The sequence below is a fragment of the Pseudochaenichthys georgianus genome, unplaced genomic scaffold (assembly GCF_902827115.2).
Source record: "Pseudochaenichthys georgianus unplaced genomic scaffold, fPseGeo1.2 scaffold_1748_arrow_ctg1, whole genome shotgun sequence".
In the NCBI taxonomy this organism is placed as follows: Eukaryota; Metazoa; Chordata; class Actinopteri; order Perciformes; family Channichthyidae; genus Pseudochaenichthys; species Pseudochaenichthys georgianus.
This window is the reverse complement of record NW_027262530.1, coordinates 1-23,972: the sequence shown is the minus strand read 5'-3', so window position 1 is coordinate 23,972 and position 23,972 is coordinate 1. Positions and strand designations below refer to the sequence as shown.

Here is a 23,972-nt window from a genome sequence, read left to right as displayed (position 1 = left end):
ATAAGAAGGCAGTGTTGTTCATGTCAATGACGGGAGCAAAGCCCCAAACAGGGCCATTAAAAGTCACCCCTTCGAAACACCTGGAGGAAGTATTAGTTTAATCTCAATGTGCATTTTTACTTTCTTAATCTGCAGTTTGTCAAAGTCTTGTGAAAGTGGAGCAGAGCATGCATGTGGCCTAGCTTCTGTAGCAGCGGCTAATATTAGACTGTGTGTGTGTGTGTGTGTGTGTGTGTGTGTGTGTGTGTGTGTGTGGTGTGTGTGTGTGTGTGGTGTGTGTGTGTGTGTGTGTGTGTGTGGTGTGTGTGTGTGTGTGTGTGTGTGTGTGTGTGTGTGTGTGTGTGTGTGTGTGTGTGTGTGTGTGTGTGTGTGTGTGTGTGTGTGTGTGTGTGTGTGTGTGTGTGTGTGTGTGTGTGTGTGTGTGTGTGTGTGTGTGTGTGTGTGTGTGTGTGTGTGTGTGTGTGTGTGTGTGTGTGTGTGTGTGGAGAATGAAAGTAGGACAGATCCTGGGTCAGACTGAGACATATCGTGGAGGACGGGTTAAAGATAGAGACTTTGGATAAAGAGGGAGCAGTCATTACGGACGCCACACAGGAATCAAAGTTTTGGAGTTGCTTCTATGTTGGGTGTGTCATGTGGAACAAAGGCACAGTGACCTGGTCTGCATCAGGTGGCCCTCAGGTGAAGAAGCGTTGCCTCGGAAACAGGTTGCCTGATAGACGAGTGATATCTGGAGGGCCATAGAGAACCAAGCGGCCTCTGTAACAGCGCAGTATAACTAGGCCTAGCATCAAGTGTCTTATTCAACACCATCAGTTTCTATCGAGGCATTTAACGCTTTGTTTTGTAACGTTGTCACGCAACATTCAGGTTTATTCATTGTGTTTAAACCTGGTGCGCAGATAAAGACACGGCTACGCTAGTATTGGTAGTTTCACGAACTCCAGCGTCCGCAGGTCAACATTTATTAAAACAGATCGATGAGTTCCAAAACTCTCAACAGTTCAGTTTGCTCACAGAGAGGCAGTCTGATCAATCCCATTACTCTCAGACCGACCGTTTTATTCCAAAACACTTTCTAAAAGATTTGACGGTAAAAGAAAACAACAACAACATTCTGTACCGCCTCCATTGTTGACACATGAGAGGAAAAGACTCAATTATAATGTCTACACCCTTTCTCTCTGCTCGTCCAGAGACACGACGGTCCAGACCCTGACCCTGCAGCCCTCGGTCAGAGACGGCATCATCATGTACGAGGACTCACCTCTGGTCAGTGGCACACACACACACACACACACACACACACACACACACACACACACACACACACACACACACACATACATTCTCTCTCTCTCTGTCTCTCTACCTCAAGCTAAATCTAAAAGTTGATGGCTAAATAAGAGCGCTGGAGAAATTGTGCAAGGCGTACAGTAATAGTCCGAATAGTCGTTTCATTAATCGATAGATGCATCGATTATCAAACGAGTCGTGTGGTGCCGCCCTGGTGACACGGCAGGTCAGTAAAAGCACTAGAAACCTGGAGATATAATATTGACATGTTGGCCCCGATACACTCGAGTTGTAATTAGACTCAGAGTAGCATATTGACGAAAGCAAGGCATCAGGTCGTCTCCTTTACTTTCTCATCATCCATTCGTTCCTTCTGACATGTTGACTTGTCATAGAAGGAAAAAAGTGTAACGGCTAACATTAATATTGGCTCTATTTCATTAAATGTCCCAGCTAGCCATGCCAAGGATGCTTAGCGGCACACACTGGAACAGCTACATGAAGTGAGGCCACTCTAAAGCAGAACAGCCGTACAGCTCTCTGTGTGATCAGGCCGTTAAGATAAAGCTCAGAGGAACAACAAGACTGCAACTTTAGCAGAGAACGGGAACCCCTTACGAACGGGTCCAGGAAGTGTAATTCACTCTGACATCGAGTTGGACTCGAGGAAGAGCGGAAGAATCTGGTACTTCAGCTCGAAGTCACTGTGACCCAAAACAAGAAGGGTTTCGTCCATAAATCACGAGCTAATTATTCCAGCTCTGTTTTGGAGAGGTATGGAAGTAAACTTAGCTAGCTGGCATTTAACCGTGACACTCTAATTCTAGTTTACTGATCATTCACACACATTTGATATTTATATTGTGTTTTATTGTCACGGTCGGGTCTACTGTATATGTTCATCTTTTTAATGCCGTTTTAATTCTATTTTGAGATGTTTAAATTCTAGTATTGTTTATTTATACGCTTTAATTTCTACTTGTGTGCAATGCCTTGCTTTGATGTGATGTGTTTTATGCTGCTGCAACGCAAACATTACCACATGTGGGATCTATGAAGCACCTCTTATCTTATCTTAATGGTTATCCAAAAGAGATACTGTGTGTGTGTGTCAATGTAATGTCCCCTGAAGTGATGAATACATGGTGTGTGTGTGTGTGTGTGTGTGTGTGTGTGTGTGTGTGTGTGTGTGTGTGTGTGTGTGTGTGTGTGTGTGTGTGTGTGTGTGTGTGTGTGTGTGTGTGTGTGTGTGTGGTGTGTGTGTGTGTGTGTGTGTGTGTGTGTGTGTGTGTGTGTGTGTGTGTGTGTGTGTGTGTGTGTGTGTGTGTGTGTGTGTGTGTGTGTGTGTGTGTGTGTGTGTGTGTGTGTGTGTGTGTGTGTGTGTGTGTGTGTGTGGCCTAGCATTACTATACTTTATGGGGACAAAATGGAATCATTCATTTTAGGGTGAAGACTTAGTTATGGCTAAGGTTAGGATAAGTCTCCAGAAGTCTCCATGTCCCCTGAAGTGATGAATACATGGTGTGTGTGTGAGAGCAGGTGAAGGCGGTGAAACAGGGGAACATATTAGTGATCGACGAGGCGGACAAAGCTCCCACTAACGTCACCTGCATCCTCAAAACTCTGGTGGAGAGCGGAGAGATGATCCTGGCCGACGGACGCAGAATCATCTCAGGTACACACACACACACACACACACACACACACACACACACACACACACACACACACACACACACACACACACACACACACACACACACACACACACACACACACACACACACACACACACACACACACACACACACACACACACACACACACACACACACACACACACACACACACACACACACAGTAGACACGTCCCAGATACAGAGTGCAGACAGGAGCTGGAGCATTAACTGGAGGAGCTGAGGATAGGATGACCCAGAACACAAACAAGAGTCAAACATCAGATGCAGGCCCCTGAAGGAGGCTTAGGATAGAAGCCTTTGTGGACAGGTACCAGTGGGTTTCACCAGAGACATGTATATATTTCCTAAGTAGTCCCACGTAATCGCAGGAGTTGCTGACAGCTGCTTCATTCCTGCGAGGCTCTTCCTCCCGGAGGAATGTAAACGCCACACTGACACTTCATAAACACAAACCTGAAACTTCTCCAGATGCTATGAGAAGTTTAGTGGTGTGTACGGGACTCGGATGCAGAGTATATGTTCTTGTGGTGGTGCTTGTTTGCTTGTTCTGTCGTGCTAACTATGATTTCTTCTCCACCACAGATGCACGTGAAGCTGAAGGGAGGCCGAACACCATCGTCATGCACCCAGACTTCAGGATGCTGGTCCTGGCTAACCGGCCTGGCTTTCCTTTCCTGGGCAATGACTTCTTTGGATCTCTAGGTACACACACACGCACACATACACACACACACACACACACACACACACACACACACACACACACACACACACGCACGCACGCACCCACAACCTACAGCAGAGGAATAGTTACCTCCCAATTTGACATATATGTATATTTAACGACTAAGCAGCTTAGATACATAGAGTTGGGCAGAAATGAGTCCTAAAGCCTGCAAATGAATTAGCGTTTTACCACTTCCCCTCATCTAGAAATTATTTAAAGCATGTTGTTATCCTGAAATAAGCTCTGTGGTTAACACAAGCTGAATAGATTTTAACGTTTTGTTCTACGACATAAAACACGTCAGTAAATACCCCACTGGTGAGTTTAAAAACGGCGGTAGCTAATAACAAGTGTCTAAATGAGACGACTAAACGTCATCACGCCCAACATTAGCCGCCTTTAGCTTAGCGGTGGTGACGTGAAGTCATGTGACCGTGCTGTAGTTCCTTTATAGCCCAACATTAGCCTCCTTTAGCTTAGCGGTGGTGACGTGAAGTCATGTGACCGTGCTGTAGTTCCTTTATAGCCCAACATTAGCCGCCTTTAGCTTAGCGGTGGTGACGTGAAGTCATGTGACCGTGCTGTAGTTCCTTTATAGCCCAACATTAGCCTCCTTTAGCTTAGCGGTGGTGACGTGAAGTCATGTGACCGTGCTGTAGTTCCTTTATAGCCCAACATTAGCCGCCTTTAGCTTAGCGGTGGTGACGTGAAGTCATGTGACCGTGCTGTAGTTCCTTTATAGCCCAACATTAGCCTCCTTTAGCTTAGCGGTGGTGACGTGAAGTCATGTGACCGTGCTGTAGTTCCTTTATAGCCCAACATTAGCCTCCTTTAGCTTAGCGGTGGTGACCAACATTAGCCACCTTTAGCTTAGCGGTGGTGACGTGAAGTCATGTGACCGTGCTGTAGTTCCTTTATAGCCCCACATTAGCCTCCTTTAGCTTAGCGGTGTTGACGTGAAGTCATGTGACCGTGCTGTAGTTCCTTTATAGCCCAACATTAGCCTCCTTTAGCTTAGCGGTGGTGACGTGAAGTCATGTGACCGTGCTGTAGTTCCTTTATAGCCCAACATTAGCCGCCTTTAGCTTAGCGGTGGTGACGTGAAGTCATGTGACCGTGCTGTACTTCCTTTATAGCCCAACATTAGCCTCCTTTAGCTTAGCGGTGGTGACGTGAAGTCATGTGACCGTGCTGTAGTTCCTTTATAGCCCAACATTAGCCGCCTTTAGCTTAGCGGTGGTGGCGTGAAGTCATGTGACCGTGCTGTAGTTCCTTTATAGCCCAACATTAGCCTCCTTTAGCTTAGCGGTGGTGGCGTGAAGTCATGTGACCGTGCTGTAGTTCCTTTATAGCCCAACATTAGCCACCTTTAGCTTAGCGGTGGTGACGTGAAGTCATGTGACCGTGCTGTAGTTACTTTATAGCCCAACATTAGCCTCCTTTAGCTTAGCGGTGGTGACGTGAAGTCATGTGACCGTGCTGTAGTTCCTTTATAGCCCAACATTAGCCACCTTTAGCTTAGCGGTGGTGACGTGAAGTCATGTGACCGTGCTGTAGTTCCTTTATAGCCCAACATTAGCCTCCTTTAGCTTAGCGGTGGTGACGTGAAGTCATGTGACCGTGCTGTAGTTCCTTTATAGCCCAACATTAGCCGCCTTTAGCTTAGCGGTGGTGGACGTGAAGTCATGTGACCGTGCTGTAGTTCCTTTATAGCCCAACATTAGCCTCCTTTAGCTTAGCGGTGGTGACGTGAAGTCATGTGACCGTGCTGTAGTTCCTTTATAGCCCAACATTAGCCACCTTTAGCTTAGCGGTGGTGACGTGAAGTCATGTGACCGTGCTGTAGTTACTTTATAGCCCAACATTAGCCTCCTTTAGCTTAGCGGTGGTGACGTGAAGTCATGTGACCGTGCTGTAGTTCCTTTATAGCCCAACATTAGCCGCCTTTAGCTTAGCGGTGGTGGCGTGAAGTCATGTGACCGTGCTGTAGTTCCTTTATAGCCCAACATTAGCCTCCTTTAGCTTAGCGGTGGTGACGTGAAGTCATGTGACCGTGCTGTAGTTCCTTTATAGCCCAACATTAGCCTCCTTTAGCTTAGCGGTGTTGACGTGAAGTCATGTGACCGTGCTGTAGTTCCTTTATAGCCCCACATTAGCCTCCTTTAGCTTAGCGGTGTTGACGTGAAGTCATGTGACCGTGCTGTAGTTCCTTTATAGCCCAACATTAGCCTCCTTTAGCTTAGCGGTGGTGACGTGAAGTCATGTGACCGTGCTGTAGTTCCTTTATAGCCCAACATTAGCCTCCTTTAGCTTAGCGGTGGTGACGTGAAGTCATGTGACCGTGCTGTAGTTCCTTTATAGCTCAACATTAGCCTCCTTTAGCTTAGCGGTGGTGACGTGAAGTCATGTGACCGTGCTGTAGTTCCTTTATAGCCCCACATTAGCCTCCTTTAGCTTAGCGGTGGTGACGTGAAGTCATGTGACCGTGCTGTAGTTCCTTTATAGCCCCACATTAGCCTCCTTTAGCTTAGCGGTGGTGACGTGAAGTCATGTGACCGTGCTGTAGTTCCTTTATAGCCCAACATTAGCCGCCTTTAGCTTAGCGGTGGTGGCGTGAAGTCATGTGACCGTGCTGTAGTTCCTTTATAGCCCAACATTAGCCACCTTTAGCTTAGCGGTGGTGACGTGAAGTCATGTGACCGTGCTGTAGTTCCTTTATAGCCCAACATTAGCCTCCTTTAGCTTAGCGGTGGTGACGTGAAGTCATGTGACCGTGCTGTAGTTCCTTTATAGCCCAACATTACGTTTTTTTATTCAAAAATCATAAAGTGGTGTTAATATGTCGAGATTTTTCTGCTGAACAAAATGTGTAAGTTTGCTTTTGGCAAGCCATTGCATCTACTCTCATCTCCTGAGTCGAGTGTAGGTAAGGAAGTCTGGGATGTTACAGTGCAAGTCAAGGGTTGACTCAGGAGAGAGTAGAGATGGCAGTAAATGAGGAAGAGATGAGAAATTACATTTAATAAAGATCCCTACAGAGACTGAAGCTGTGGTTTAGTGAGCACCTCGAACCTCAGGTCGACAGAGAGCCCTCAGTGATATTTCCTTTGAAGTGAAGTGCACTCACTCAAACCTGGTGTTTAAGGGTCTTAGGGTTTTACTCAAAGCTGTCAAAGATAAATTATCCTTTAGAATAATATAGTCAGCTTGATTACCATGTAAAAAGATAAGCAGATATTTCTTCAGTAAATAGAGGAGCCTGTGACCTAAGTTTTTCATTTTGATTTGTTCCGTTCATGGTATGCACAACTTAATGTATAACTATTATTTACAAAAAAAGGCTCTTCTGGTATCAGTACTTTACTCCACTATTTATTTTTCTGACAACTTTTTACTTTGACTTCTTACATGTTGAACTCAAATACCTGTACTTTCTACTTCTTACATGTTGAACTCAAATACCTGTACTTTCTACTTCTTACATGTTGAACTCAAATACCTGTACTTTCTACTTCTTACATGTTGAACACAAATACCTGTACTTTCTACTTCTTACATGTTGAACACAAATACCTGTACTTTCTACTTCTCACATGTTGAACTCAAATACCTGTACTTTCTACTTCTCACATGTTGAACTCAAATACCTGTACTTTCTACTTCTTACATGTTGAACACAAATACCTGTACTTTCTACTTCTTACATGTTGAACACAAATACCTGTACTTTCTACTTCTCACATGTTGAACTCAAATACCTGTACTTTCTACTTCTTACATGTTGAACCCAAATACCTGTACTTTCTACTTCTTACATGTTGAACTCAAATACCTGTACTTTCTACTTCTTCACTGTTGAACACAAATACCTGTACTTTCTACTTCTTACATGTTGAACTCAAATACCTGTACTTTCTACTTCTTACATGTTGAACTCAAATACCTGTACTTTCTACTTCTTACATGTTGAACACAAATACCTGTACTTTCTACTTCTTACATGTTGAACTCAAATACCTGTACTTTCTACTTCTTACATGTTGAACTCAAATACCTGTACTTTCTACTTCTTACATGTTGAACTCAAATACCTGTACTTTCTACTTCTTACATGTTGAACTCAAATACCTGTACTTTCTACTTCTTACATGTTGAACTCAAATACCTGTACTTTCTACTTCTTACATGTTGAACTCAAATACCTGTACTTTCTACTTCTTACATGTTGAACTCAAATACCTGTACTTTCTACTTCTACATGTTGAACTCAAATACCTGTACTTTCTACTTCTTACATGTTGAACTCAAATACCTGTACTTTCTACTTCTTACATGTTGAACTCAAATACCTGTACTTTCTACTTCTTACATGTTGAACTCAAATACCTGTACTTTCTACTTCTCACATGTTGAACTCAAATACCTGTACTTTCTACTTCTTACATGTTGAACTCAAATACCTGTACTTTCTACTTCTCTCATTTCCCAAACAGCTGGTTCCTTTAGTCTGAATGTGTGTTGGTGCGTGGTCATTATTCTTTAGAGTCACTGCGTGCCTATTGGTTGGAACACGATCCGTGTATCCATCACTTCCTGGTCTTCTCTAAAGAAGAGGGACCAATGGAAACGTTGTCATGTTGCCGTGGAAACATTCATTAGCTAACAATGACATTATTGTTCTATTGATATAAAGGGAGGTCAGGTACTCTTTAAAGCAGCTGCTAGCTATGGGTACTTTTTACTGAAGTACACTTCAAAGCCTCTTTACTTTCACTTGAGTAAAGAAGTTTAGTCAGTACTTCTACTTTCACCAGAGTATTTTTAAAGACGAGTATGTACTTCTACTTGAGTAAAGGATGTGTGTACTTTCAGGTGATATTTTCAGCTGCCATGCTGTGGATAATCCTAAACCTCAGGCTGAGTTGGCGATGTTGAAGCAGTACGGTCCGGATGTCCCTGAAGCCACGCTGCAGAAACTGGTGTCTGCTTTTGGAGATCTGAGGTCGATGGCCGACCAGGGAACCATCACCTACCCCTACTCCACTAGAGAGGTGGTCAACATCGTGAAGCACCTCCAGGTGAGAAGACTCAAACCGCGCTTCAACACTGAATTTCCCTTATTCCAGTTTTTGTTGCCAGACTATATTAAACATGAATAATTCATAACAGTAACGTGACTTGAATCCTGGATGCTTTAATAATGCCAGACAGTGTCCTCACATCACAGCTGTGACAGAGAGGAGACCCTGTTTCTGTTAATATCACGTTTTATTTGTATGGGCTAATAACACAGTTGTCTCGGGGGGCTTTACACTGCGACTACAACAACCCTCTGTCCGTAGACCCTCGCAGCAGAGGAATAAACACTCACCTAAAAACCCAACCATTTGCAGGGAAAAACCTATATATTGGAAAACACCCGAAAAACACACACAAATGTTCACGGCCCGTCCACACGGCGGCGTGCGTTGAGGCTTCCAACGCTTCTGCCCGTTCACTTTGAATGGGGTGACGTCACTTTTAGCCGAACTGCATTGTGGGAAGCGACGTGGAGCGTGGCTCGCTTCAAAAGTTGAGCAATGTTCAACTTTTGGAGCCTCGGCAGAAGCGCCAGCCAATGAAATCCCGTTTATGCAAATCTGCCAGTACAAGCGCCAGCCAGTCAAACTGCGTGTATGCTGGGAGAGACTACGCAGGTCATTTCCTCATATTCAAAAAAATTGAGGAGAAATTCATTACAGCGGTCGTGAATCACCCGGTGCTGAACGATCAGTCTCTGTTCCTCTACCGGATACAAACCGGAGGAGCGAGGCATGGAGGGAGGAGGCAGAGACAGTGGGTGGAACTGGTAGGGTTTCGTCTGTTTGGGGATTTTATATCCAGTTTACTTCGTTTTGACATTGCTATTGCTTTGTATGTCGGGGGCGGGAGATTCATGTGATTGATTGTTGGTCGCGTTGCTCGCAAAAATCCCCAAGCTTCAGACACGCCCACCTCCAAGCGTCAACGCACGCTGCTGTGTGGACGCTCCGTAATAGGGATGCCAGCGATTATTCGAATATTCGCTACAGTCTCCATAATCGAATATTATTTTTAAAAATCGATTTTATTTTATTTATTTATTTTATTTTATTTATTTTATTATTTATGTTTTATTTATTTTTTTCTGGCTTAGTTTCGACCAAAATATATATAAATATATATATGCTAATAATAGTAATAGTATTAATAATTGGGGGGGGGGGGGGTCGGTCGATTATAATCGATTATTATTCGCCAGGGCTGCCGAATAATCGATTTTGATCATGGTCAGTTTCTGGCAACCCTACTCCGTAAGAGGGAGTTTTGAATGTTGGTCCGGGTTGCACACACAAAACGTGTCAGAAAAAAAGGCATAACAATCCAATAAAAAGTCTGGGCGATGCATGATGGAAAAGTAATACATCTGTGGTAGGATATAAATACAATTACAACATATATGATGTTATGAATCAAAATATCTGGGCTCTTAAAGACTGGCTGTTTTCACTTTTAGATCAAAAAGTAGTCAAGTGCAAGAAAAGCAGTACGGTGCAGTGTAATGTATCTAAAAGTAAATATGACTAAATTATATAGAGTAGGAATAGTATTTATAGATTTGAACAGTAGTCTACATGTGCGCAGTATTTAGCCCGGAGAGAAAGACGATTAAGATCTGAGCTCCATCGCTGCAGAACAATAATTCAAATGTTTGGATGATTTCCCCGCTGACCTCCTTCTGCCATCCGTCACCTCCAATATCGACCTCTGGAGAAACGGGACACACACGGGGTCATTTAGTGGAGAGTCTTTCGTCCAAAATTAGCACCACACACTGGTCATCATGTAATAATAATAAAGCTTTATTTATATAGCACTTTTCCTACAACACATGCAGCTCAAAGTGCTTTACAAAATGACACATCACAAGTTCAAATTACACAACAAGAAATTCCGCTCAGATTATTGAAGAACTTTAAAAGGTACATGCAGCAAAATATAACATTTTATCAGGTTAAGAGACACAAGGAGGTACAATGTATGATAATACAAATACAATTTAAATAAATAACGGTTTCTCTCTGACAGATAAGACACAAGACAACTGAGTCGATGCAACAATATAAAACCCCATAAAACAAAGTGGACATATCGGTACAACACAAATAAAAATAAAAAGATTAAAGGGGACCTATCATGCAAAATGCACTTTTTGATGTCTTTTATACATCAACATGTGTCTAAAAACGGGGAACAACGGAGCTGATCCAGATTTGCATCCGATATGACGTAACATCTGAAATGTGGACCCACGACCCAATCAGAAACGTTGCTATCGGAAACAATGCCCGACTGTTTTGGACGTAATATGGTCGGTGTTTACATTAGCATCGCTAACACTCGGAGCTAACCTGTACTGGAGAGCATGTGTGTGAAGAAGCAGGAAGTAGAAAGGAACTCACCTTGTGGTATAACCGGCAAGAGAGAAAGCCTTTGAGCTCCAGACTGTTTCAGATCCTTGATAATCCATGATATGGCGTTTCATCACGGCAGCATTTAGTTTAGACGGTAGCTGCCGGGTCCCGCATGAGCTCAGACCCCTCCCCTCTTTTATTCTTTAAAGCTTTATCCCAAAATCAGCACTTTAGAAACAGGAAGTGAAATATAGGGATGTGAGGCATGAATGGGTGATCTGTTTGGTATTTTGAGCAAAACACTTCACATGCGGCTTTCACACCAGCGCTTTTCAGTTTCTAGCTCCGAGCGGGAGCTTTTCTGGTTCAGCTCCGGTTTCCCTTTTCAGCTCCCGCTCTGTGCACACCGCCCACTGGCGCCCCAGAGCTGCCCTTGCTGCGTCATGACGTCACCGTTTACATCGCTGATTTTCTCCCCAACGGCAGCTCACAACAACAACAACAACTGCGTCGGGTCGATGATCGTGTTGCTTTTAATCACACGAAGCCAGAATAAATTGAATAACGACTTCTCCAACCTTATGCTTTTCTCCAGAGTGCCGTGGTTCATTGTTTATTAATGTGTTTCTGCAGCATTTACCGACCGCTGCAGAGCTGCTCGTCCACTGGAGTGTATTCTCCCGTTAGCTCCCGGTTAGCTCACACTGCAGCGGCCGCTCTAAAGTATCCACTGTCCGACTCACACAAGCAGCTGATGCATATCCCCAGTTCCCCTTAGCCTAAGTGAATGTGTGTCAGTCTGAATTGACACTGTTTGGTATCACAACGCTGTTATGAAAGTTTCTCTGGTATAAAACGGGTGATGTTGGCATAGCAACCGAAGCTAAACTGACTACTTGCATCCGATAGCTGCAATAATACAAAACAGCACGTCTGCCTCTCTCCACAATGATCGATAACAGTGAACGGATGGTCAAAGTAAGGCACAAATAAACAGAATCACACGAAGCCTGGTTAGTGCTGCCTGACTTTATAAAGTGTGTTTATAGGCACACTGCTTGTAGGCAGGCTGACAGTCGACCCATGGGAGGTGGGTTTAGTTTCCTGCACGCCTCGACGTGAGAGAGACGTAAGCGACGTCACCTCTTAGCTCCAAAGCTCTTGCCTCTGGACCGACACTTTTTTGGAGCTGGAAATGAAGCGGATTCCGGAGCTAAGAGGCGGCACCGCTCCGGTGTGAACTGGAAAACCCGGCGCTTTTCAGGCTCTAGCTCCGAGCCGGAGCTGAAAAGGCGCTGGTGTGAAAGGGGCAATAGACATGTTTTTAATATATTTGTATATATCTGAGAGCTGTGCTATTGCCTAAAGATAGCACGATAGGTGACCTTTAACCGTTAAATAGCAAATCAATATAAAACTCCAACTTTTAGGAGTGCCTCATGTCTCAGAGTCCTACAGAAATAAATCTAATCTAAAAACTAAAAGTGTTGGCAGTGTCTTAAGAGACTTCTTCTTGGGTTGCTTTCATGTATTCGTGCTACGTTCTTGATCCACCAGGAGCCATGTTTTACTGCTTTGTTTACAGCATCGCTCTCGTTTTCTCTGCCTTGCTTCTGTCTTTGTTTACCTCATCGCCATAGCAACTGTGCAAGACAGAAACACTGAGGCCAAAATAACCTGTCAACATCTATTTATATCACAGACACATAAACTGGAGATGAGGTACCTTCCAGATAGCAGCGGGTTTTATTCCACGCTCTGTCCGCACGGGTGAAGACCCTACGTCAGGGGTGTCAAACTCAAGGCCCGGGGGCCACATTCGGCCCGCGACTTCATTTTATGTGGCCCCACAAGAGCTTGCAAAGAATATAATACGTTTATTATACGGTTACATGCTACAGAAGCACGTTGCCCATAAACTACATGTCCCACAATGCATCTCAAATATGACTTTTTTTCTCAGAATTTGCCTTTTTTTCTTCAAAATATGCATTTTTTCATAGAATTCCTTTTTCTCAGAACTAGATTTTTATTTCAAAATGTCACTTCTATTTATTTTTTCTCCAGAATTTGGCTTTTCTTTTTAAATCATTTTGGGACATACGCACTGAAGAGACTTGCCCTCGACTTCTGCTTTCAGACGTAGTTAGTTATGAAGTTTTTACCCTATCCGATGATAATCCAATGCAGAGGCAATGATGTAATATAATACATTATTTTATATATGATATTTTTATATATGTATTTTTATATAGTCTTAAAGTTACAACCGGCCCTTTGAGTGCAACCATAATGCCGATGTGGCCCGCGATGAAATTGAGTTTGACACCCCTGCTCTACGTCATGTTAACACTGACAGGAAGTAGCTGATGCTCTGAACGTGAGCACTGCTTCCCATCTGGAGGGGATCACAGACACCTGGGTCCTCAAGCCGGTGACCAGTGAGATGTTTCCAACACCTCCTTTTCTTCTTCTCCGCAGAGATTTCCCGGCGAGGGTTTGGCGAACGTTGTGCGAAACGTCTTCGACTTTGACTCGTACAACAAAGACACGCGGGACGTTCTGATCGAGGCGCTGCACAGACACGGGATTCCCATCGGAGCCAATCCCAGCTCCGTCAACCTGGCCAAGGAGTAAGGCAGCAAGACTTTAGGCTCTCACACACACACACACACACACACACACACACACACACACACACACACACACACACACACACACACACACACACACACACACACACACAGTCAGAAGGGGTTAGAGCTTGCCGATGGATGATGGAGGATATGGGCGATACTTGAAGGCCAACCTGTTCCTGCAGTTAATCTAATCACGATGAAACAACGCTCTGCTCAACAACAGGCGACAGCTCAACAAAATACATGTTTTAAACTTTACAAATAGCCACTGAGATTGTCGTCACTGAGGGACCAGGGGCGGTCTTCTGTTTGGTTCGTAAATCAGATATCATTTTTTAAACATATTCCAAATGTATTAATTGTTATGTGATATCTTAACAGACAACAGAACGATATAATGCTTAACTTAACATTATATACATTATTTTACTCAGCACTGATTATTTTCCATTGTGTGTCTCTGTTATAAATGTAGTTATTATTATATTATTATTATTTAATAACAACAATAATTATACACTTTATTTAAATGGCACTTTTATAAGGAAGTTACAAACCAGACAGAAATAGCAATGGCAGACAAATAATGATATAAACTAATACAACATATTATAAGTTAAAAAGCTACATCTGAGAAAAGGTACATTAAAAATAGAACAAATTAAAGTGTAATTCGGGGCACGAAACCCGTAACATGCTTAAATCAAATTAACAAAAATCTATATTTTACAAATAAAAGCCAACTTCATTTTTAACCTCAAAACTTTCAAAGCTTTCAAGAGCCCATTAAAGTAAATGGTCGTTGACATTACTGCCAGTAGCTTTAAGAAATGAAATCCTGCAATGCGTGAACCCGGCTGACGGCTTCCAGGCTGAATCAACCTCAGGCTTCCATGAAGCGTTGAAGTATCCTCACCTCCTCACCTTTCCTCCAAAGCAAAGCTAATCTGTCTCATCGTGCTCAGCTCTGTCTTTAAATAAAGGAAAATATTTGTTTCTCCCGTCTCCTGTGGTTTTATTTGACGTATCATAAATCCAGATGCATAGATCCCTCATGTCTCGAGACCAGAGCAGAAACAAGTATTTTCCTTGTGTGTAGATGTTGTGTAGATGTTGTGTTGTGTTTCAAAAGGCATCGCCCGAGCACACGTTGGCATCGTTCAGAACCCCTCTTCAACCGCTTGCATCCCACAACATCTCGTGTGCATACAAGCAAATAGTTCCTCTCTTGGTTTCCGATTTCAGACGCGGATAAACACGAAGTAGTTTCTCTTCTGAACCGCATTGCTTCTCCATCACAGACATGTGTATGGGTAGGAGACGGACCCGTTTATTCAGCTTGGGATTTCGTCTTGTCGTGGTTGTGTTGCATCGTATGGCTCGAAAAGCTGCCGTTAATAAAGCTGTGGCTGCAATCCAGCTATGACTCATGGGAAGGCCAGTAAACATCTGGCCAGACACAACAAGGAGAGCAGAGACACACACACACACACACACACACACACACACACACATCTCTGTCGGCTTTCAGTCGCCGGCTCCCAAAGCCACTCACACACTCATTTCATCGGCATTCTCTAAAGACTGGGATGAAATGAAAGCTTTTGTTTTCATGCAATGAGAACTCGGCCTCCATCTGAAGTCACTTTGTGGTGTCCTTGCTAATGCGCTCAGAAGACGAGTTCATTTTATCTGAAGTTGAGATGCATAACGGCGACGGGGAAACCCACAGTTCCTCACGAATAGAACATTACACATGTTGTGTGTTCATGCCTCGGTTATATTCAGCTGCTGGCAGCGGGAGACTCAGTGTGACCTTGAATCTGCAGGTTGCCCCTGCCAGAGGTCAAGTTGACGGGCTACTGGACCATCAACCAGACTGGGAACGCTCGCCGAAAACTGCTCTGTCCCACTGAGACACGGCCCATAGACATCAAGGTACACACACACACACACACACACACACACACACACACACACACACACACACACACACACACACACACGGGTAACACACACATATGCACGTAACACACACACACACACACACACACACACACACACACACACACACACACACACACACACGTAACACACTCTTAGACACACACACACACACACACACACACACACACACACACACACACACACACACACACACACACACACCAACACACACACAGGTAACACACACATATGCACGTAACACACACACACACACACACACACACACACACACACACACACACACACACACACACACACACACACACACACACACACGTAACACACTCTTAGACACACACACACACACACACACACACAGGTAACACACTCTTAGACACACACACACACACACACACACACACACACACACAGGTAACACACTCTTAGACACACACACACACACACACACACACAGGTAACACACTCTTAGACACACACACACTCTTAGACACACACACACACACACACACACACACACACACACACACACACACAGGTAACACTCTTACACACACACACAGGTAACACTCTCTTAGACACACACACACACACACGGGTAACACACACACACACACAGGTAACACTCTCTTACACACACACGGGTAACACACACACACACACGGGTAACACACACACACACACACACACACACACAGGTAACACTCTCTTAGACACACACACACACACACACACACACACACACGGGTAACACACACACACACAGGTAACACTCTCTTACACACACACACACACACACACACACACACACACACACACACACAGGTAACACTCTCTTAGACACACACACACACACACACACACACACACACACACAGGTAACACTCTCTTACACACACACACACACACACACACACACACAGGTAACACTCTCTTACACACACACACACACACACACACACACACACACACACACACACACAGGTAACACTCTCTTACACACACACGGGTAACACACACACACACACACACAGGTAACACTCTCTTACACACACACACACACACACACACACACACACACACACACACACACAGGTAACACTCTCTTAGACACACACACACACACACACACACACACACACACACACACACACACACGGGTAAATCAGTGTTAAATGAAGCTCCCTTCATCCAGAGGCTTCACAGCATGTGGGATGGAGGAAGCCATCTCTAGAAATGTTATTGTTTTGCTAAAACGCTGCTTCCTTGTCAGGCTCCTTCAAAGTGGAGGCAGCCACTCTGTAGAAACGTTGTTGATCTCCAAACATGACTTTACAAACACACCTTCCCCCGCGGCCGCGCAGACGCATCCTCTGACAGACATTCAGTGGGAGCGACCGGCTTCACCTGTCTCACACACTTCCTGCCGTGCACGGGCCATATATGCAGATGCACCACGAGAGGCTGGAGAAATGTCGTCGTGAACGGTTGTCGTTAAATAGTTGTTGACCTTTTTAGGAGTTATGTGTGTTGTGTGTGCGCTTGACACTTTCACGAGCTTGTGATCTGAATGCAGCCGCTGCGCCGCCCGGCTGCTCTGCGCTCAGCCGCACACACACACACACACACACACACACACACACACACGATGTTTCCATAGCTTGGCAGTGTGCTCATAAAGTGTTGAAGAGGAAATACTGCAGTGCAGAAGTTTTATGTGAAGTATAAATAAAATACACAATTTATCACGCTTCAAATGTCACAAGGGTTCACTTGTGAGGATTCTCCTGCCTGACGAGACACAAAGGAACCAAGGATGCTCAGCTGCCACACTGCAGGTTCCTTACTCTGAAAGGACACACCCAAATGTTTACGTTAGAAAGACATGATGGACAACGTTTCTTTTTCACAATAAAAGCTCCACAGGGAACCTTCTGTGTGATCAACATCGTGTGTGTGTGTGTGTGTGTGTGTGTGTGTGTCTCCAGGGCCCGGTGTTTCTGCGTGTTCAGGCTCACCCGTGCCACAGACAGGAGAGCCGGGCTCTGAGTTTCAGCGAGGAGAAGTCCCACTGGCAGATCCCCATGAACGAGGTCAACATCGTCTGCCATGTCACCACCAAAGACGGTACACACACACACACACACACACTGTCATGCAACACACACGAAGATATATGGAGAAAATACATAAATATACATTTATTTGCATATTTTATATATTTATCATTTAATTAATTGATTTATATTTGATTTTACATTGTTTTAAATAAACACACACACACACACACACACACACACACACACACACACACACACACACACACACACACACACACACACACACACACACACACAGTTTAAGTAATAGTCCCACAATCCCCTCTGTTCTTCGTTCTGCAGACGTGGTGTACGTGGCCACCTGTAACCCCGTGTCTCTGTTCTCGATGAAGGAGCGCGGCGACACCATCCGGAGCATCGAGCTTTACGACGTCTTCCCGCGGACCATCAGCGGAGCCTGGCAGCCGTTCATCACCATCGCCCCGCTCGGGGGTCCTCTGGACGGACAGGTGGTGCTGCACGAGGAGCAGGTCGGCACACACACACACACACACACACATCTGCACACACACACATCTGCACACACATATACACACACACATCTGCACACACATATACACACACACACACACACACACACATCTGCACACACATATACACACACACACACATCTGCACACACACACACACACATCTGCACACACATATACAGACGCACATACACACACATCTGCACACACACACACACACACACATCTGCACACACACACACACACACACACACACACACACACACACACACACACACACACACATCTGCACACACATACACACACATCTGCACACACATATACACACACACACACACACACACACACACACATCTGCACACACACACACACATCTGCACACACACACACATCTGCACACACACACACATCTGCACACACACACATCTGCACACACACACACATCTGCACACACATACACACACACATCTGCACACACACACACACACACATCTGCGCACACACACACACACACATCTGCACACACACATACACACACATCTGCACACACACACATCTGCACACACACACACATCTGCACACACACACACACATCTGCACACACACACACATCTGCACACATACACACACACATCTGCACACACACACATCTACACACACACGCACGGAATGTCCTTGTTTACTGGCACACACACACACACACATCTGCACACACACACATCTACACACACACGCACGGAATGTCCTTGTTTACTGGCACACACACACACACATCTGCACACACACACACACATCTGCACACACACACACACACACACACACACACACACACACACACACGGAATGTCCTTGTTTACTGGCCACTGTAACATGTAACGTGATGCTTGAGCAACACTGGTCTTTAAACGTTATTTTGAGAGGCGACCACAGATTCCTCACAGATCTAAAATATCTCGCAGAAGTCCCTTTTAGTTTCTTAATGTCCGGTGGTCAGCGGTCGGTCGCCCCTCTCACCCCGTAGGACCCGGCGCGGTGACGCAGAGGCCAGGAACAGTGTGTGTGCTGGAGATCACGTTACAGCTGCTGCTTATTAGGCGGGAGCGTCTAAAAATACCTCCGTGACGGATCACGGTGCGTCTGTCTGAAGACGAAGAGGTCCAGACGACAGAGAGTTCATTCATGGGTCATCAGGCTTCCAGGGAAATCACACACACACACACACACACTTGCATACACACACACACTTGCATACACACACACACACACACACACACACACACACACACATGAACACACACACACTTGCATACACACACACACACACACACACACACACACACACATGAACACACACACACACACACTTGCACACACACACTTGCGCGCACACACACACACACACACACACACACACACACACACACACACACACACACACACACACACACACACACACACACACACACACACCAGAGGTTGCGCTAGACTGTTTCGCTGCCCGTCAGACGGGCAGGATTGTAAAACTTCTGTCAAAATCCAGAATTACCCGACGGCCTTTACACAACTCTGACGGGGGGGGGGGGGGGGGGGAGCATGCTCGTGAACTGTGAACGGGGGGGGGGGGGGGGGGGGGGGGAGCATGCTCGTGAACTGTGAGGGGGGGGGGGGCAGTTCACATGCGCCGTGTTATGCATGGCTGCTGCACCTCGTAGGAGCGTGCACAGCGTAAAGCCAAAACTCACAGACATTAGAATGACCTGTGCGGCACCGTTAGGTTTGGAAACGGTATCATTTCCTCTTTGGAGGGCGAGCAGAACACGGAGCCTCGCTGCGGGGACACTTTGGCGCTGTTCTGAGTTTGTTCTAATCGGACGGACGGAAAATATTCGGTTAACGCGACCTCTGACACACACACACGAACACACACACTTGCATACACACACACACACACACACACACACACACACACACACACACACACACACACACACACACACACTCTCTCTCTCCCTCAGAAGACTGAGTATGTTTGGAATCAGGAAATGGGGTCTGCCGTCCCTGCAGAGCGGCGCTTGTCGTCAGTGGTGTGTGTGTGTGTGTGTGTGTGTGTCAGGAATAGGAGGCCATAAGGAAACCATTAGTGTGTTGCTCATAAAACTCAATTGAAGAAGAAGCGTCGTGCGTCACAAGCGAAAGCCTTTTACACATTTCAGCCAACACACACACTCTATATAGTTACAGTAAATACACACACACACACACACACACACACACCGATCTAATATACATATAGGCAGCACGTAAACAGAGGCACATACAGACAGTATGTATGCATTGAAGGGAGTTACAGAGCAGTGTTCAAGTTACTTTAGATAACTCATGTCTATGTGGACGAGAGCGCCCTCTAGTGGTCGTAAAGCTAAGAAAGCATTCATGTATTATCCACTGATCTGACATGAGACACACCTTTGTTTCAAATTGTATTGCATTATTAATAGTTTAAACGCAGCAGGAGAGATATTTACCAAAATATGAATTTGACTATAATTAACTAATTTGTCAAAAAGTCAGTGCGACCCAGTCGTTGAGTTTCAACTGGAGGGATGGATGCTGAAAGGCACATTTGTAAACCATGAAAATATACACGAGGTATCGAGACAGAGCTGTAGCATTGGAGCAAAACAACTAAAGCCATATGTCGAAATGATTACTTTATTAATTAACTTGTCGCTGGGAAAATGGTAAAAAAAAAGTGTCATAAGTTTGTCAAGCCACAACAGTACATTTAAAGAAATCCTAAACATGTATGTGGGTGGCTGTGGCGCAGTGGATATTGCGTTGGTGTTGGGATCAGGGGGGCACAGGTTCAAACCCCACTGCAGTCAGCATGTCGTTGTGTCCCTGAGACGCTTCACCCCAAATTGCTCATGTGGGGATTGACCTCAGTATTGAGTATGGAAGTCGCTTTGGAGAAATGTAACATGTAATGTATACAAGCCGTCCCAGAGCTGTTTCTGCATTTAAATAACTACTAATAATAAATTCGATTTTTAAAGCACCTTTCATTGCTAACCGATAACAGCAATCCCAAGGTGCATTTAAATAAGTTATACATATTGTATCTATATTTGGGTATATACAATGATGTACAAGTGTGTGGCTATCCTGAATGCTCTCAAATAATCCGAATGTTCATGGCATGCGAGGCCATACTTCATATTTTTCAGAAAGGAATCTGTTTCCACGCTTGTTTGGATTTTTCTCATGATAAGTAATATATCAACATATACTGGACAGAATATAGGTCTGCTTTCTGGAGGTATGCACATATTTTGATATATTAACATTTCACTCTTTATTGAGTCTTCCTCTTACATGTAACCTCCGCTTTCGGTCCGTCTTTAAAATCGTTCTCCCTCCAGAGTAACACAGTGCTACATTTATTCGAATGTATTTGACCGCTATATTTGCAAAGATAATCAAAATCATGATGGTATTTAAAGGGGACCTATCATGCAAAATGCACTTTTGTACGTCTTTTATACATGAATAGGTGTCCCCGGTGTGTCAGGAAACACAACCCTCTCTCTTTTCCTCCGTACCCAAATCTCTTAAAAAGGGGCTGCAGCGGATCTGATACAGACTGATCCAGATTTGAACACTTCTCTGACGTCACAGAAGTGGCCCTACGGCTATTGGGCCAACTCCACCAATCAGGAGGAGACAGCCACGGACATTGCCGTTTGAAAGCGCTGGAGACGCTGTAGTACATATGCCAGGCCTGTAGGTGGTGCGGTTCTCACAGAATCAGCCCGTGCAAAGACGGTGTTAAATTGAGCGAAATGAGGAATGGCTAAAATGCACGATCTGTTTGATATTTTGAAAAATAAAAAGTATAAATATGCCTTACACTATATTATTCAAATATAGCATGATAGGTCCACTTTAAGTAATATATCAACATATACTGCATAGGGTTGCCAGAAACTGACCATGATCAAAGTCGATTATTCGGCAGCCCTGGCGAATAATAATCGATTATTCGACCGACCCCCCCGCCTCCCCTATAAAAATATAATATAAAATAAATATAAAAAAATATATATATATATATAATAAAATCGATTTTTAAAAATAATATTCGATTATGGAGACTGTAGCGAATAATCGAATAATCGCTGGCATCCCTAATACTGCACAGAATGTAGCTCTGCTTTCTTGGGGTATACACATATTAATTCTATAGCACAGCGGTTCCCAACCTTCTTCAACTCAGGGCCCACTTAAGAATCTTAAAAATGTTCGCGTCTCACATTTTACCATAAACAAATCGGAGGCTAAATAAAGTTCTGATTGGTCGATTCAGTTGTTAACCCAGTAGAACTGACCGCAGTCAAGGACTGAAGTGACCGTTGCTAAGGAGGATCGAGAAAAAGAAAGGAAGTTCAAAGAAAAACAAATCTTAATAATTAAATGTTTCCACACAAATCATAATGTTTTGCAAATGCCTTCGCGGCCCACAGGTTGGGAACCGTTGCTATGGCAACCTACTCTGAATCGAGTCTTCCTCTGAAACTTAACCTCCACTTTCTTTGAATGCGTTCCTCCTCCAGAGCAACACGGTGCTGCACATCGACATGGAGACGGGCGCCGTGCGGAGACTCCTCCTCTCTCAAGGGGACGAGAAGCCCCAAAGCAGAGCCTCCAACTGGTGGAGCAGCAAGGAGCCACAGGTCAGAGGTCACACTGTTACACAACTCTTACACTCTACATATCTGCACGTGGAGAAATTAAGAATGTCCAATTCACGTTGTTTGTTTCAATGAAGATGTGATCAACATTCCCAGAATCAGAAACCGGTTTCACGCCAAGTAGGTTTACACATAGAGGGGTTTGCTCTGGTGTGTAGGTGCTTTCAGAAACACAGAAAGAGGAATGCAAAGTGTAAAAAAACGAGCAAATATTGTACGATTATAAAACTACAAAAATAATAGTACCGTACTTTTCGGACTATAAAGCGCACCTGCATATGAGCCGCAGCAGCTAAATTGTCCGTCTGTCTTGCTCTCGTTCTGTCTCTCGGTTCCACTTTTACTTTGGCGCGCGACCTGTCTCACTCTTTCCGGCCTCCAGCTTCTCCTGCTGGTGGCGGGCGCGGACCGGTCCTAGAGCCCATAGGGTTAAAGGTGGTTAATTTTACCAGTACAATCCATAGATTTAGGAGGTTCCCTAGTGGCCGTTAGCTGTACAAAAAAAATGGGGGGAAAAGTTGCGGTTTATAATCCGAAAAGTACGGTACATATATAACAAATATACAAAAGATTAAGCACAAGGAAAATATAACAATTCACTCTTAAAAATGTAATGTTCACAGTATGAAAATAAACATGTGCTTCCCAAAAAAACGTTTTAAAAGTGAATGTGTGTGTTGTTGTTTTTCAGCAAGGAGGACATAGAATGTGTCACGACTTCTCCCACAAGAACTGGCTCCTCTTCTATAAGGAGGACGGGTGAGTGACGGGATCGAAAGTCGAGAAGCAGCCCAATCTCAGTCACACGCCGGTATTCATCTCTGTGTGTGTGTGTGTGTGTGTGTGTGTGTGTGTGTGTGTGTGTGTGTGT

The 23,972-nt window shown here is 44.6% G+C and overlaps 1 protein-coding gene across 1 annotated transcript; it reads left to right on the top strand.

Moving 5' to 3' along the window:
- Window positions 1-1,196: 1,196 nt before the first annotated feature.
- LOC117441507 (von Willebrand factor A domain-containing protein 8-like) lies at window positions 1,197-23,860 on the top strand (the record flags this gene model as incomplete). The annotated part of the gene is made up of 10 exons (XM_034077590.1): window positions 1,197-1,272; window positions 2,836-2,971; window positions 3,579-3,698; window positions 8,596-8,801; window positions 13,638-13,789; window positions 15,625-15,733; window positions 17,749-17,887; window positions 18,163-18,350; window positions 22,964-23,083; window positions 23,793-23,860. Coding segments are annotated over 10 exons (1,314 nt in total), but the record flags the coding sequence as incomplete, so codon positions are not given.
- Window positions 23,861-23,972: the final 112 nt, after the last annotated feature.